General features: G+C 43.0%; 1 protein-coding gene across 1 annotated transcript in view; it reads left to right on the forward strand.

Annotated features, from left to right (window-relative positions):
- The window catches only part of RBFOX1 (RNA binding fox-1 homolog 1), a 2,602,982-nt gene that overhangs the window by 2,447,695 nt on the left and 137,844 nt on the right, over positions 1 to 17,443 (forward strand). The window contains 2 exon segments of the mRNA XM_078344605.1: positions 4,346 to 4,489; positions 11,752 to 11,805. Of these exon segments, the coding sequence (XP_078200731.1) occupies positions 4,346 to 4,489; positions 11,752 to 11,805 (198 nt within the window).

Consider the following 17,443-nt stretch of genomic DNA (forward strand, 5'->3'; position numbering starts at 1 on the left):
GGTGATTCTTCCACCTTGGCCTCCTAAGAGCTGGGATTACCGTGCGTGAACCACCATGCCCAGCCAACAACTAATAACACTTTTAAGGAGAAAAAGGAAGAGGGAAATGTAATGGTCAGCCACGCAGAGAGAAGTAAAGCCTGTATAGGTGGGAGCAGAGGTTGGAAGGATGCCGCCCCAAGCCGAGGAATGCCTGGAGTCATCAAAAGCTCCAAGAGGCAAGGCATGATTCCTCCCTGGAGCCTCTGAAGGGAGTGGCCCTCCCAGCACCTCGATTTTAGATTTCTGGGCTATGCAGCTGCAAAAGAATGAAGGTCACCGGCTTTCAGCCACCAGTTTTGCGGTCATCTTTCAGGAAACAAATACAAAGACATAAAACACAGGCTTGTTCTAAATAGGTTTTCCCTGCAAGGTCCCAGAAAAAGGGGAAAGAAAAAAAATCACACCCATGGAAGTGTTGGTGATAGTCATTAACTGCAACAGGCTTTAGGCTCTGGGGTAGCCGCTCCATCATCCCCTGCTACATTTGGTGCTTACCGCAATCCTGTGAGCTTACCAACATTCGTGTTCTTCTTGTTTTCGTTTTAGAGGCAGAGTCTTGCTCCATTGCCCAGGCTGGAATGCAGCGGTGTGATCTTCCCTCCCTGCAGCGTGGATCTCTGGGCGCGAGCAATCTCCCACTTTCCTCTCCCAAGTCGCTGGGATGACAGGCACAGGGCCATGCTCAGCTCGTTTTTTAAAAAAAAATTATTTAGTGGAGACAGGTCTCACTATGTTGCATGCTGGTCTCAAACCATCTTCCCACCTTAACCCCCAAAGTGCTGGGATTACAGGCATGAGCCACTGCACCTGGCCCCATTACCCTATTAATGACCTTTGTTGGAAGAGTAAACTGAGGCTTAGAGAGGAAAAGTGACCAGCGTAAGATTAGTAAATAACAGAGATCGTCTGCGTGATTCCAAGACTCTGGTTCTTTGTGCTACATCTGAACATATGAAAGGCATGCAGGCTTAAAGAGGTTTCCTTTTTCTGTCTTCTTCCTTATTCAGCCTCTCCTTCCTAACACTGCTCCTCTTCCCTTTCCACAGGCCCACAATGATCTGAAACACTTTTGGCTTACTTTATTTTACATGCTTTAAGAATTCCTTTTATCACACAGGTATTTCTCCATAACAATTTATAGGCATTTATATATAAGCATACACTGCAAAATGATTAATTGAGCATTGTATGTTTTTATCAAAGGGAACAACACAAAGATTTCTCCAAAGTCCTGTTTGACTAGAGATGATTAATTTTAATTTTCACATGAGTGGCATAATGCTATTAATCATTTAATATGTTTAATCATAATCTCTGTAATTCCAAATTAGGTTTATTAAACTGAAACATCCAGCAGTTGTACACAAATCCAAATCTAGGTTTCCTTCTCAGGATAAGGAGGAGCTCATTTCATTTTTGCATTTAAACAGGAGCGTCTAACAGGATGGAAAACAATGGACTAGAAGCTTGGGTTTTCAGCTACAGCATCTGCAACCTCCGAGTCTGATGCAGAGTACTAAAACTCCTCACCCTCTGAGAAGTGACAGTTGCATGATTCAGGCTCATGTCTGTGTCATAGACATGGCACACAACCTCATATTCCCAGTGGAGAAAACCCAGATTCTGCTCTGTCTGGGTTTCAGTGTTACAATATTGTTCTTCAACTATCACATGAAGGTGGCAACATTGACTGTGCACTTCTTCATTCGTCTATTCATGCACTAGTAATTCATTTGGTCAGTGAGTCAGCCAACCGTTAAACAGACATGTATCATTTGTGTCACAGGCTGCTCATACCAGATTCCTGCTGTGATCCTTAGGTGGCTCCTCATTGCTTTTAGGATGAAGCTTAAACTCTTGCTGTGTACACAGGGTCCTTTAGCCCCCTGACTACCTCTGAAAGCTGCCCTCCTGCCTTTCCTGCATACATGCCTCTTCTGGCCAGCGGTGCTGAAGTTCGCGTGTACTCTACTGCATCCAGGACATCCTTTCACATCTCTGCATATCTCTGCCCTCTCTTGGTATAGCCTGAGTCATTTCCTTCTCTTCTCTTCGACATCTCCCACCTAAAATTTTACTTCCCGAATTGGCAAGCTTTGCTGAACCTTCCACAGTGTGGTATGACCCTGATGTAAGGTTACTTTGCCCTTTGTGATTGCCTCTTATCCCAACATTTAGCAGTCTGTATCTGCTGGGGATGATGTCTTATGCCTGTAGCCACACTGCTTTGGGAGGCCGAGGCAGGAAAATCATTTGAGGCCAGGAGTTCAAGACCCGCCTGGGCAACATAGTGAGACCCTGTCTCTACAAATGAAAATTAGCTGGATGTGGTGGTGCGTGCCTGTACTTGTAGATACTTGGAAGGCTCATGTGGGAAGATCCCTTGAGCCCAGGAGTTCAAGGCTGCAGTGAGCCATGATTGGGCCACAGCACTCCAGCCTGAGTGACAGGGCAAGGCTGAACTCTAAGAAAACAACAACAAAATGAGTCTATTTATGAGCATCTTTCTCTATCGCTGTCATGCACTAAAGTAGGAATTGCATGTGACCCGGAGGGCTGATTTATGTGTCCAACACAAAGCAGTTGCTCGGTAAAGATGTGTAAACACTTTAAAAATAAGCAGATGACAGCCTTTTCTGCGTGTTTCTCAAAAAGTTCATTCCTCTTTTTGGTATTAAAAAAATTACCATCAGTCTAAATAATTCACTACTTTCCATTTAATGAATACATGCCAGGAACTTGGCCAAGTTAGTACACATTATTTAATCACAAAGCCTTGGAAGGTGTGAACTCATTATTTTTTATTTTTCAGTTAAGAAAATGTACGGTGGTACTGCTTTCTATTTAATCCAGCAGTACAGACAAAATGACTAAATACTGTTGTCATCATGGCTTGCACTTCAAAGTTGAAGAAATCATCTGGTAGGGCTTTTGATACCGCATCAGCCTAGAAGAATGGTTAGCAGCCAACGGGATGTCTTTATTTCAAAATGCAATTCAGGGTGTGTCAGGAAGGACAATGCAAATGAAACCCTCCAGTAAATACCAGGGATGGTGAGAAACTTGCGAATTATGTCCGTGTTATCTGGGTGTTTGTTTTGTATTTCACTTTGTAAGACGGTATCCTTCTCTAAGTCGTTAGCATTTTGCATCGATAGTTTTGTCCCAATTATGTATTTCTAGATTGCTTATAAATAGGTCAGGGTGATCCCTCACTCAAATTTGGTAGGCTTCCGCTAAGCTTTCTAGCATAGTTTCAAAGTGGGTATCTGATGTGGATGGCCTTTACTGCCACCCACAGGCGACACATGCTAATTGCAGAGAAAGTGTCAAACGCTCAATGTCTGAAATGTTAGAACTCTAGATCTGCCAGTATGACAGTGGCTATGATACCAAGCGTTACTGTGACTTTTCCCCTAGTTCCTGCCTATATACAGGTGTCAATGTGACACAGTGTTATACAGCCTTATCTGGAGGAGAGGGGTGATGAACCAGTGACTTAGGCTAATAATGTTACAGGGTCTAGGCAAAGAGCACAACAGACCTTTCTGCAGAGACGGAAGTGTTCGATATTTGCATTATTCGATATGGAAGCACTCACTATATGTGGTTCCTGAGCAAACCTGAAATACAGCTAATGCAAACAACATTCAATATCTTACTTAACTCACTTAAATCACATGTGGTCAACTGTAGTGGACAGCACAAGTTTGTGCAATTAGAACCTTAAAAGTATAAGTCAGGCAGCTGCTTATTTGAACTCCAGAATGTCAACTAGTCTTTTCAAATTGTTCACGTTTAATTATATTTTATCTGCACAACTGCCCGAACAACTGTGTAGGCATATGTTAAGATTCTGAAGAGCATCAGTTAAGAAAAACACATTCTCCTACCTTTAATAATTATTACCCTCTTCTTGATGAGGTTCCCACTCCCCACCTCCCAACCCCAGCACCTCCCAGTCCCTTCCCTTTGCTTTTTCTAGCCTTTAGTGCTTTTCTCTGTCTTCCAACTCTCTATTTATCAGTGGATTTATTGTCTGTGCTGCCCCATGAGAATGATGCTCCCTGAGGGAAATGATTTTTGTCTGCTTTGCCCACTGCCCAATCCCAGATTCATGATTAGCACTCAGTGGATGCTGAGAAAACACTTGTTGAATGAATGAATGAATGAATGAATGCATGACTCGGTAGTTCCTTCCCTTCTCTGATTCCTGGGTTCTGGCTTTAGGGAAGCTAAAGTGCATTGGAAGATAGTATTTTTGTCCACTCAGAGCCTCTTCGATGTCTCCTTGTTCTTTTAGCAGACAGACGACGCAGCACCGACGGATGGCCAGCCCCAGACACAACCTTCCGAAAACACGGAAAACAAGTCTCAGCCCAAGCGGCTGCATGTCTCCAACATCCCCTTCAGGTTCCGGGATCCGGACCTCAGACAAATGTTTGGTGTAAGTACCACCTCTCTTCTCAGCACTGCTCGCTCCGGAGGTTCCACAGACCTCCCTGTCTCATGTAAGTCTGCGGTATTTACGATACTAAGGTTAGATGTTTACATAGGGAGAAACATCTTAGAGCCTAGTCTGCCGGTTTTTTGTGGCTAGAATCTCTTTATGGTTTTAGCATGTATTTCTGTACCTAATGCTCACCATGTATCTCCTTTGCCAAGTGGTTTTCTTCTAATGAGTAACTCGGAGGCCCAAATGGAAAACAAACTCCTAGATGACCCACTGTTGTAAAAAGCCCACTGATGGTCCCAAATTCAGTGGCCCAGGACATTATACTCTAGGTAAAATACACATCAAGTCCTCTTTGTTTTGCTTTCTCTTGCAGTTGTCAGATTATCCACAGGCTGACTCATGATGTACTCCCGCATTCCCTAGTCTTTCCCAGGCACTGTGCGTTTAGCTTTCAGATTCAGTGGCAGAGAACAATTCTGCATAAAGCTGAGTTTAGCAAACAAACCAAACCACCACCACCACCACCAAATGAGCTAGCAGTTTCTAAAGTCCGTATTGATTCCTGCAGTCTACATCCTCCTGAAGTCCGTGACACGGATTCAGAGGTACTTACTGTGGTGCTATGTGCCACATACCATGAAGGGTAGCCTTGCCCAGGCAGCATGGTGAGACACAGAGCAGGCCAGAAGTCACCACTAACCCAGGAGAAAGTAATAGCATTGGTTTTTTATAGGTCATCTTGTCCCTAATTGTTTTTTTTCTGAAAGATATCTTCACTGTCCACTTTGGGAAGCCATAAGTTTGCCATTTCTTTAAGCTCCATTCCACCATTGGACAAAGCTATGACAGGGCTTGAATATCATTCTTGTTTGCAAATGTAGCCAATTTGTCCATGACATCCCAGCAATGATAGCAGGTGCCTGTGGATTCAGTGAAAAGAACTACATCCTTAACAGAGGTGGGCTGCTGAGAGACTCTTCCTCTACGTTTATAAATGGATGTAAATACTAAAAAAGGAACCAGAAGATGTCCAACTCCAATGCCTCATTCTGAGCCAGGCTGGTGTCGTTCTCCAGGTTCACTACTCAAAGGTACTGCAAGCTGGGGATTAGCTTGCACCTTTTGCTTCCTATACACCCATGATGCTTATCAGATATGCATCTGACACAGAAGCAGAACAAGCATCCCAATATTAAAGATACCGAGCCTTGAATGCTGACATTTCAGAGGAAAAGGTCAGCTCTTGCACTTTTATCTCTCTCATTTGGTAATAACCTTGAGTTGAGCCCTCCAACTCCTGCAGAACAGAGATACCCTCGGGCACTTTCAGGTCAAAGATGACTTTGAAAAGTGCAGAGCATTCAAAATGAGAGTCGAGGTTAAGTGTGTGTGAGGCAGTAACACCAGGTTTGAATGATGGGCGGTGAGAGGAGCTATATTCTCTTTGCCGTGTCAGGTTAGGAAGACGTCGTGCTATGCAGTCTCTTTTTTTTCTCATCAGGTGTCATTGTGATGTTGGCTTTGAATTCGGTCCCCTTAATGACCGTCCTGACACTCTTTCATGGTGTCACTTATGGCGGCTCACCCCAATTTCCACCCCTAAAGAGTACTTTTCCCCCTGGTCATCTTGGTTATCTTGAAAGTTGTGGCAGGCTACAATGCTAAATCACAGAGGTATTCAGAGCACTCACAGAGTATTTTGAGAAGGGATCCTGATTCTCTCCAGTCTTATAGGGGTAGGGTAGACGACAAGGAGAGAGATCTTGCCAAAAAATTATACTGCCTGTCATCAAACCTTGATCCAAACCTACTACATTCTGAGCACTTTTTAAAAAGACAAGGTCTCACTGTTACCCAGGCTCGAGTGCAGTGGTGTGATCATGGCTCACTGAAAACTTACGCACTTGAGCTCAGGTGATCCTCCCACCTCAGCCTCCCAAGTAGCTGGGACTACAGGCACAAGCCACGATGCTGGGCTAATTTTTAAGTATTTTTTAAAAATGGAGATGGTGTCTCACTATGTTGTTTACACTGGTCACAAATTCCTGGTCTCAAGCAGCCCTCCTGCCTTGACCTACCAATGTGCTGGGATTACAGTATGAGAGGTGAGCCACCGCACCCATCCACCCCCCCACTCCACTTTTTCTTTTTGGTTTGTGACAGAGTCTTACTTTGTTGCCCAGACTGGAGTGAAGAGGCATGATCTCAGCTCATTGCTTTGCCTCCTGTGTTTAAGCAACTCTCGTGCCTCAGCTTCCTGACAAGCTGGGACTACAGGCGTGCACCACCACATAAAGTCAAGATTTTTAAAGCAATTGACAAGATGACAGATACACTTAATACCTATCAGTTAAGACAACGTGCCATGTGTTCTGCAGCACTAAGCTTACCTTTGTTCATCACACACAGCATTTCTGTCCATTTCTAAACACATGCAACATTTTCTTCCTGTAAATTTTGTCTATAAAATTACCAGGAATGTATGCATTCGTGGACTCCCTAGCAATGACTCTCAAACCTCCTTAGTTTACAACCACCATTCTAAAGAAATAGAATTTTAGACACTAAAAATCTGTTCTTTCCTGCCAAATATCGGTGGTCACAGAGCTAAATTCTTGATACATTTAGCAGCAAGAATCACGTTATGAAGCATCTGTAGACATTCTCAAGGGCTCACTGCAGCGGAGTATACGGTATTTAGGAGGGTGTCCTCTTTCAGGTCATAGTTACTGCAAGAAGCTACAGTTTAACTCCAAGTAAGTGCTTCCCTCATCGTCTAGACATGAGACATCTTCTCTCCTTTTGGTGTTCAATCCTGTCTTCATTTTCACACTTTGGCAGAGGTTATAGTGAGGACAGTTAGAGACAGTCACGAAGATCTTTGTGCGTTTCCCCCGCTCTGTCTCTTGTTAAATCCGGGCATAGGATTTTAAAGTCAAAAGCAAAACAAGACACAAAAGCAACCGCCTTTTTCAAACTGTCGAAAACTTGGCATTGTTCATCACAATGTCTGTAACCATTAATCATTCGACCATGGGCCGGGTGTGGTGGCTCACCCCTGTAATCCCAGCACTTTGGGAGGCCGAGGCGGGTGGATCACGAGGTCAAGAGATCGAGACCATCCTGGTCAACATGGTGAAACCCCATCTCTACTAAAAATACAAAAAATTAGCTGGGCATGGTGGCACGTGCCTGTAATCCCAGCTACTCAGGAGGCTGAGGCAGGAGAATTGCCTGAACCCAGGAGGCGGAGGTTGCAGTGAGCCGAGATCGCGCCATTGCACTCCAGCCTGGGTAACAAGAGTGAAACTCCATCTCAAAAAATAAAAATAAAATAATCATTCGACCATGCCATCGGCAGCCGTTGCATGCCTGATGGTTACTGCAGGTGACTCCTATTTTAATTTGTATCTTCAGCACTTCTTCATAAAGATTGGAATCGTGATTACCTTTTCCACCTCATGCTTCATATTCTTTACTTTCTACTCTTTGGAAGCATTTGCCCCCCTGTTTGGCATTAAATTCTCTAGCTCGTCTTATTTGTCTTTTTTTCTTCATTTGAGATGGGACACTCCTTGGGAAAGACGTTTTATGGCTACAATATACAAAGCAGAATCACAGTCTTTTAAAAATGCCAGCTGAAGTTCAAGTGAATGGATCTGTTACATGCAGTGACACTGGCACTAGATGTTTCACTGGAAGGAATAGTTTTACATCCTGCTACCTTTTCCTCACGCTGTGTCTTCACCTTAGGTATCATGCATGAGCATGCATTTTCTTTACAAATAAATATTTGATGATCCTAAGAGAGGAACATATGGCTTTCTATCAAATTAATTGCAGTATTAAGAATGTTTAACTTAACATTTAAACATTCTGTGTTTTAAATCAGAGAAGTGGACTGTGAGATAGCCAGACCTCTGCTACAGCAGATGGGTGGATCTTCTGGATGCCATCCCTGGACTGTCAGAAACAGTTGCTTCATGAGTACAGTTCTCAAATTTACACAACAACTTTGCTGATTTCACAGCCTTACTCTAGGGATCAAAATACAGACCCTTCTTGGATGGCCACCCTTTGGGAGGCCAAGGTGGGAGGATGGCTTTACTTCGAGAGTTTGAGACCAGCCTGGGCAACATAGGGAGACCCTGTTTCTACAACAATAATGTCAAAACACACAAGAGAACTAAATAGGGCCCCAGGAAAGTGGTCCACTGAAGCCTCTCTTTATTGTCACAGAAAAACAGATCACATGGCTTTTAGCACATGCGAAGGAAAATTTCAAAATCATTTTTTTTTTTAGTAATGAGACAAGCTTGCCTGTACTTACAACGTTAATGCAAAGTTACATCTACCACGATGTATGAGGAGTGAAGCCATTATGGGGGACACGGCGTGGTTCCCTCTACTTCTGCATTCTGAACATGAAGGTGACACTAAGAAAAACTGGGATGATGCCTTTCCTTGGCCTCTCTGCACACTCTTTGAACCAACCTTTACTTTCATGTTTTATGCTGTGTCCGTTCACCATCCTCCACAGTTTTTCACAGAAATATTGTTTGATCTGAGAATGCCTAAAAATGCTTGGCACATATTTGCCCAAGTGTGTGCCTGTAAGTTTCTGGATGCTGTTCTGGATAACAGCTATTGAGACACCTTGTGTGGATTTGAGGCGTTGTTGACTGCAGCTGAACGTTGCTGTTGAGCAAACAAACGCTAGTTATGTCTGCGAATGAGTCGTGTCTATTTAAATTGAAAATGTGCCAGCTGTGTTTACATCATTAGTAGCAAACTTCCCAATTAAACTGTTGATACTATAAATATAGTGCAAAACTGTCTTGGAAATGGGGCTTACATCAGCATTCTTCTTCAGGCTCGTTTCACCGGCTTTGCGAACCGTCAACCTAACAGCAAGTGCCACGGAAGCAAACTTTGAGATTGTCTCAGGGCATCTGGTGTCATTGTTTCACTGAGGGAAAGGCACATGTTAAGATTGCTGATTGATTGGTTCTGTCTCCATCAGATCCTGTTTTGAAAGAAATGTTTTTGGGTTGACGGCCTAGAGAAGGTTCCGTAGACGACAGTTGCATCGTGGTTTTGGAAGAAGTCCTCTTCAAGCTTCTCTTTGTGCAAATAGAGATGCTTCTAGGCTCTTATGCTTGAAACCAATATGATGGTGTCTATGCAGATGGAATATTCTAGGGTGATTGTATCAAAATTACTGCTTGAGGAGTTCACAAAACTGGAGCTTTCTTTACTATGAAATTCAGTTCACGTTTTGAACGGCAAATCCGTCATTTCCCCAATCTGAAAGTTTTCTTCTATTTTCAGTCATTTTTTTTTTCTCTGCCTAAAACTAGGGCACTGAAAATGCTCTGTAAAGGAATGTTCTCTTGACCAAGAGATCCAAGTCCACAGATTGCAGGAGGAGTTCGCTGCATGCTTTCTGGTGTTTCCATGGTGCGTGCTAGCAATGTCACCCTTCCACGTTCTCTTTGGAGTATTTTCTCCTTGGTTTCTTCCTATTCATATGCTTCTTTGAGCAGAAGTACTAGTCGTTCTTTATTTCACAACCAGAAAAATGCACTTCTGTGACTCCCCTGGCTGGACAGTGTCTGTATCCTGAGGAATTGGCACATTTCTATGGCACAGAGTGACACACTTTTGGTTACTTTTTCCCATAGTCAGAACTATTTTTATTTCAAGATTGAGCTGTCTGTATTCAAGTGGCATACACATTTTTTTCCCTGCTATTCCGGGGAGTGTAGCTTTCTTTGTACATTCCAGAGGGTAGCATCCGTATGTTCTAAATAATTTGTTCCTTGAATGTGAGCGGGACCCTCTTGACATTCAGTCTCTGCATCTCTGGATACTCTGTGACCGAAACACATTGGTCAGACAAGCCCCCCCTGCTTTCCTTGTGGTCTTATTGTTTATTTCTTGTTAATCCTGCCCCTCACCCCAGTCACACTCTGTTCTCTGCTACACAGAAGCATGCTTATTGCTCTCCACTCAGGGGAGAGACGGAATACGGAAACTCCAAGGGTCATATAGGATGCAATTAAAATTCAGAATGCAAAAGTAAATGGAATGATAGGAAAGCTCAAAATGATAGGAAAGCTCCAAACAAAAGAGGATGGAAATATTTATGTTGCCCTGTTTATTCACTCGAAGGGCATTTGCTCTCATTCTGCATGGAGGTAGAATTCCCATTTTATTTTTCCCTGGGCTACGGTACATGATTTTACATCACCTTCTCTCACCCGCTTGTACGCAGGGTAGGCCGTTGTACTCAAGAAATGCCCACACTCCTTCACATGATCTCAGAAAACTGAAAACATTCCAAGGTCGAAGGAAAGGATTTCAGATGATCCGAGGCCCCTAGTTTCACAGCCCATGCTCCCCATTTTGAAATGCGAATCAACAACTGCTTGATGTGCATTTCTCATGTGGACTCCCAGATTTCACAAATTTAAAAATATTTAAGACACAATCATTGAATTTGACGTTCAGATAAACAACTATTTTATCAAGTATAAGTATGTCCCAAATATTGTGTGTGACATATCCTGAAAAATCTGAAATTTAAATGTAACTGGCTGTCTGCATTTTATTTGTCTATAATTTATTTATAATCTGAGTCTTGGTTTCTGGACTTTTGATAGCGCCTATTCATGCCAGTTGTCTAAAGTCTGCTCGTTTCACAATATGGAGAATTATCTTGGAGAATTTCAGCCCAAGCACTGATCACAACTGCTGATACTGTGATTATGATGTGTACCTGGATAGCGGAGTTTGCACTTTCTTTCTCAAATATTTGAGCTGCTCCTTTATTTTTTGTGAGCTAGGGGCCAGTCACCTAAAATTCCTGTGGGACACTGATTAACAAGGGTGTTTCTCCTAGTGTTTAGTGGGTAGACCAGAAGGCTCATTGTATATACATACTAGCCACTTTTCATGTTTGCTGCGTCAGTGCCTGGGAAAGCAGTCATGCACACAGAAAAAAAGAAAACCAGAAAATATTAATCAAGAGGTTAATTCTATCAGATCCCTGCTGGTGTCTTTCATAAGGAGATACTATGTGTGGTTGTTTTTTTCTCTCGTTTCAAGCACATTACTTAACCATAAACCATAAAATGTGTATCCTTGATATTCAAAGAGGGAAAAAAATTGACATGGGAAACAATTACCCGTGTACATAGTAACCACTGCATTTCTCTTCTTGCTTATAAGGTATTTCTGTTTCTTTGCAGCAATTTGGTAAAATCTTAGATGTTGAAATTATTTTTAATGAGCGAGGCTCAAAGGTAAGCAACTTAATTCACTTTAGAATTGTTTAGTTTGTTTTTAAATGTTTGTTATGAATAAGGGGAAACAACTGCACTGTCTTAATCAGCTCATTGTGAAAATACACTCCAGTGGGAAATTCTTTAGAGACCACCTTCTGTTTTCAAAATGGTGGTAAAGACATCGGGTTCAGTTTAAAATATATAAGGGGATAATTTTAAATTGCTGTTTTTTTGATATACATATATATTTATCAAGTTTCCAGAGGAAAATTATCCATGCTTAAAAAAATAATGATGTTGCTACATTTTTGTTTTTCAGTGATAATTATGTTCTTTATATTAAAAAGTGAGTTGATAGTCTCATGAGCAGGTAAATATGTGATTATTCTGTATTAATAAAGTGCAGTTATTTTCCTGGGTTTTAGGGGAGAAAAATCTCATATACACCAACCTTTTGAATATGATTTTATTCATTAGTATGTTTACCAATCCACATTTCGCAATTTGCCATTGCTGTGAGTTTGGTTTTTCGAGGAAACCAATTTTTAAACAGATTCCCTAGTGCCAATGAAAGTCAGGGGCTCTACAGAAAGGCTGAGGTTCAGGGGAGGTTCTTTTTCAAAACAGAAATATGGGGCAGGTGCAGTGGCTTAAACCTGTAATTCTAGCAGTTTGAGAGGCTAAGGTGGGTGGATCACTTGAGGTCAGGGGTTCTAGACCAGCCTGGCCAACATGGTAAAACCTCATCTCTACTAAAAATACAAAACTTAGCTGGGTACGGTGGCGTGCGCCTGTAATCCCAGCTACTTGGGAGGCTGAGGCAGGAGAATCGCTGGAACCCAGGGGGTGTTGATTGCAGTAAGCCAAGATTGCCCCACTGTACCCCAGCCTGGGTGACACAGCAAGATCCTCCTGTCTCAAAAACAAACAAACAAAAGAAAGAAATATGCTGGGAAAAGAAACAAACACAAACTACTAAAGCCTCCTCTGTGTCAGTGATTAACCAAGGGTGGTCCCGGACCAGGAACATCAGCACCACCTAGGAACTGATTAGAAACGCAAGTTTTCAGGCTCCAGCCCTGACCTGTTGAATTTAAAACTGTCAAGTTGGGTTCAACAATCTGTGTTATAACCAGACTTCTAGGCCTGTCCTTAAAACAATCAATGCTGTGTCTTTCCTTTTAGACCAACGCCAAACCTCCCCCATGAATGTCACATGCCCTGCTGCTTACTAGTGTTTGGCTTTTGTTGTTGCTGCCGTTCAGGTGTCTTCTTTCTACCTGCATGCACACAACACTCAGGAACCCCATGAAAATCCCCGTTGAGGAAAACAACACTGGAGGCTCAGCAGATACAGAGGGGCAGCAGGGAGAGAGGATGGGGAAGAACAGAGAGATGGACCTTGGTAACAGAAAGTGAACACTTTCAGTACCTCTGTGGGGTCTCCTGGCTGCCCCTCCCAAGGCCGTCAGGAATTTCGAGTTCCGTTCTCCTTGCATCCTCAGACTGTGAATGCAAATGTTGAGAGGTACTGGTTTCGGCCCCTTGACTCTCCTTACACAGGCCATTTGGGGCAAGTCAGTAGCATGGACGGTCACTAAGCGGTCCTGGTTTTATTTGAAGTGTTACAGGCCACAGTGCCAGCTCTTTGGGGTATATATCACCACCTTCCCCCATGAAGCAAACCTTTGATTTTTTTTTTTTTTTTTTTTTTATTCCTTGGAGAGGCTTCCTCCCTCCTAAGTAGATTTAGTACTAATTAGGACAATGTTGATTGCATCAAGGACAGAAAATCCCAGTATTCTCTCCTCCATGGCCAGAGTGATATTGTCATCTGTCAGATGAGTGAAAACAAAAGCAAAAAAGAATCCATTATACTTTGTGATTCGGCTCATTCAGGGACCTTATCATTTTTCCATAGCTTCAGATATTTTACGATCATTCTCCAACTTCTCTCTTTTCCAGCTTCTTGTATGAAAATTATTATAGGGACTATTTCTATACCTGCTAAGCATAGTGCGTTTAGAGGGAAAAAGTGCCCAGCCTAATCCTGTTCACTCGGGCCTTCTGTATTGTTGGCAAAATTGTAGATGACCCGAATATTGACCAACTTTGTTCTAAGTCCGTCTCGAACAGCACTGCCTTCAAAGATGTGGGTTTTTTTTTTTTTTCTGGTAAATCTATGTTTAATTTATATTTTGTTTTGTAACTTTTGCCAGTTGAAGAAAGCTATTTAATTCCTTCTGAGAGCTGTTTTGGGACTTTAGAAGAATATCGTTTGCTATTTTGAAAATACAATGGCGATGCTATTTTTAAGACATCTTCCGTCATTCCCATGATTAGCCTGTCTCTGGGGGCTCCAGGAAAAAGACCATTTAAATTTACTGCATCCAGAGCCTGACTGTGTGAAGCTGCCTTTTTTTTTGATCTTGATTCTTTTGGTTTAGGAGACTTCCAAAATAGCCTCTCTCGGTGGGTAGGCTCGCTCTCAAAGAGCTCGCCTTGCAGGTGGTTCTGCCGGATTGGCACTGAGACAGTCCAGTTGGGAACCACTAAATGGGAGCAGCAGCTCACACAGGGATATTTTTCATTCTTGACATTATCCTTGATGGGAAAGGGCCTTATTTAGAGGAACGTTTTCATTTTAATGGTTCAGAAACCTGAACCATTTCTATGACCTCATTTTCATCATTTGGTGCTGGACAGCCAGCCAGGACATTAGTGGGTCCTGAAGAGCCAGGAACTCACCTTCTTGCCTTTCATTCTCGATAGCAGTCCTTCAGGCAGGCCACTGCGATGCTGAGTGATGAAGGCTGTGTGTGTTGCGTGTGTATGCAGACGTGTACACCTTATACGTACTCGAGGGCTGGACGTGGTTTCTCACACCTGACATTCCAGCACTTTCGGAAGCTGAGGTAGGAGTATTACCTGAAGCCAGGAGTTCAAGTCCAGCCTGGACAAGATAGTGAGACCCCCATATTCATAAAATAATAATTAAAAATTAGCTGGGTACGGTAATACACACCTGCAGTCCCAGCTACTTGGGAGGCTGAGGCAGGGGGAATTGCTTGATCCCAGGAAGTCAAGGCTTTAGTGAGCTATGATCCCACCACTGCACTCCAGCTTGGGTGATAGAGTGAGACCTTCTCTCAACAACCAAGCAAAACTATACATGCACAGGCGGTATCTATATTATTTTGGAAATGTATCGCATCAGTATTTAATGTATGAATAGCAAGGCAGACACAGTACATTGTAAAGAGATATGTCACATAGAAAATGAGAGTTAGTAAGCATTTAAGGGCGAATGATCCCATATTTTTCCTTTTTAGGAGGTGTACCCAACCATCTCGTTTACCTCTGATATAGTTTATTTGGGGGACATAGACAGATACAGCTACTCCCTAAGTATATACTTAAGAAATCTGGCTAGGCGTGCTGGCTCATACCTGTAATCCCACCACTTGAGAGGCCGGAGCAGGCAGATCATAAGTTCAGGAGATTGAGACAACCCTTGCAAACCCGGTAAAGCCCATCTCTACTAAAATACAAAAAATTAGCGGGGCATGGTGGCAGCCTCTGTAGTCCCAGCTACTCAGGAGGCTGAGGCAGTAGAATTGCTTGAACCCAGAAGTTGGAGATTGCAGTGAGCCAAGATTGTGCCATTGCACTCCAGCCTGGTGACAGAACAAGACTCCATCTAGAAAAGGAAAAAAGAAAAGAAATCTGCAGTTTAATCTTGGATTCAGGAGATGTAAGTATATGTTGCTTTTCATGAGGGCCAACCGTGAGTAAGAGAGAAGTACTTCGTGTCCTCCTGGGCTTTCCCGAGTAGCAGGGGAGATGGACTAGGATGATGGGTGAGTGCACTATTCTATGCTGTGCTTTGGTGATGAGAGAGGCTGCTGAGAGTCCAGACAGGGAGACTGACACCGTGAGAAGATGAGAAGGCTTCTAGAAAGAAGGAACCTTTCAGCTAAGAGAGAGAGATTAGTAAGAATTTCCCAGGAAGGGGAAAGAGGCATGTCCTGCAGACAAAAGGGGTTGCATGTGCACAGGTCACTGGAATGAAAGCGGGATGAGAGGCTCAGAGACCCACTGGAAAAGGAATCTTCAGATGCTCAGAAACAGCTTCCCTCTTCTAAACATGAGTTTTCTGCACAAGCAACTAGAGGACTGGGTTTTTCATATAAGATGAAAAATCTGTACATTCATCCAGCCAGGGTGCTTTGCTTAAGCCTTTATTTAAGCTATAAAATGGTAGGCTGGGCACAGTGGCTCACACCTGTAATCCCAGCACTTCGGGGAGTTAAGGCGGGAAGGTCATGAGGTGCAGACACAGAGACCATCCTGGCCAACATGGTGAAACCCCGTCTCTACTAAAAATACAACAGTCAGCTGGGCGTGGTGCCACATCTCTGTAGTCCCAGCTACTCAGGAGGCTGAGGCAGGAGAATCACTCGAACCCAGGAGACGGAGGTTGCAATGAGCCGAGATTGTGTCACTGCACTCCAGCCTGGCAACAGAGCGAGACTCGTCTCAAAAAAAATAAAAGATAAAACGTTGCATTTGCATGAATGCAAAAAAGGAAGCTATCACCTAAAAATACCAAAGACAAGAAAAAAGAACAATAGGATTCAGAAGGATCAGAATGTATGATTTACAAAAATATTTTAAAGTAAGCAAACCATGCCAGTCTGGCAATCCTCTTAAGAGTCCCATCATCTGCCCTACTAATTGTCCCTGCTCATGACAGGGCACAGGCCACAGATTTCTTCTCTTTAGTAGCACTGAAGGTAAACTCTGGAAGGTGTGTCTCTGACTCCTCTCTCTTGCCCCTTTTCTTGCAGTCTGGATTTTTTAAGCAGTTACACATCAGCATCAAACCCAGCCCTGTGCTCAGCAAGCCATGCTCAAAATGTGCTTCTTTTGTTCTGCTTTTTAAGGCAGAGGTAAAAATATTCATCATCTTTTTAAAAACTGCAAATTGCTGTTTTCTTGAGTTAGAATTCTGACCATGAGGCAGGTCAGAAGAAACAACCTTAGCACCTGCTCTCAATGTTGCCTGGCACCTTGTGCTTCTTAGCAAAGGTTCCTCACTCATGGTAAGGACCCGGTGAGGTCTCTGGCTCCATAGCAACACCCAGGTGAGAATTTTGATAACCCGATGACCCAGGGAGACCATGCCACTCTCCTGTCTGTCTCGGTGGGAGGTAGAATTGTCCAAAGGAACGGGTAGGAAAGTCTGTTTGGCTTTTCGAGGACTGTTTCTGGAAGCAAGTTCTTTTTGGACCCAACTTTGTCAAATCTCAATTAATCAGCTCTAAACTTGAGGAGTACAGAGTAGCTGACAAGAAAAGAGGGAAGTTTAGCAGAATATAATAACAATGAGAATAATCATAAAAAAAGATCAATGTATTCTCTTCACTTAAAAAGTGAGACCTTGATGAGAACAGATGAGGCCATTTCGTTTTTAGTATGTGCCGCTTCCTTGGTATTCAAAATCTATTATTTCTCTCTCTACCTTGTTCTCTCCTAAATGTACATAATGCTGATTTCAGGGCAGTAGGTTTGCCTTGGGTTCAGACAGGAAGCATGAGAGCAAGATTCTTGAGGATAATGTTGGACAGGTGGGTGAGTGTTCAGTGTCACCTGG

The sequence above is a fragment of the Callithrix jacchus genome, chromosome 12 (genome assembly GCF_049354715.1).
Source record: "Callithrix jacchus isolate 240 chromosome 12, calJac240_pri, whole genome shotgun sequence".
NCBI classification, from domain to species: Eukaryota; Metazoa; Chordata; class Mammalia; order Primates; family Cebidae; genus Callithrix; species Callithrix jacchus.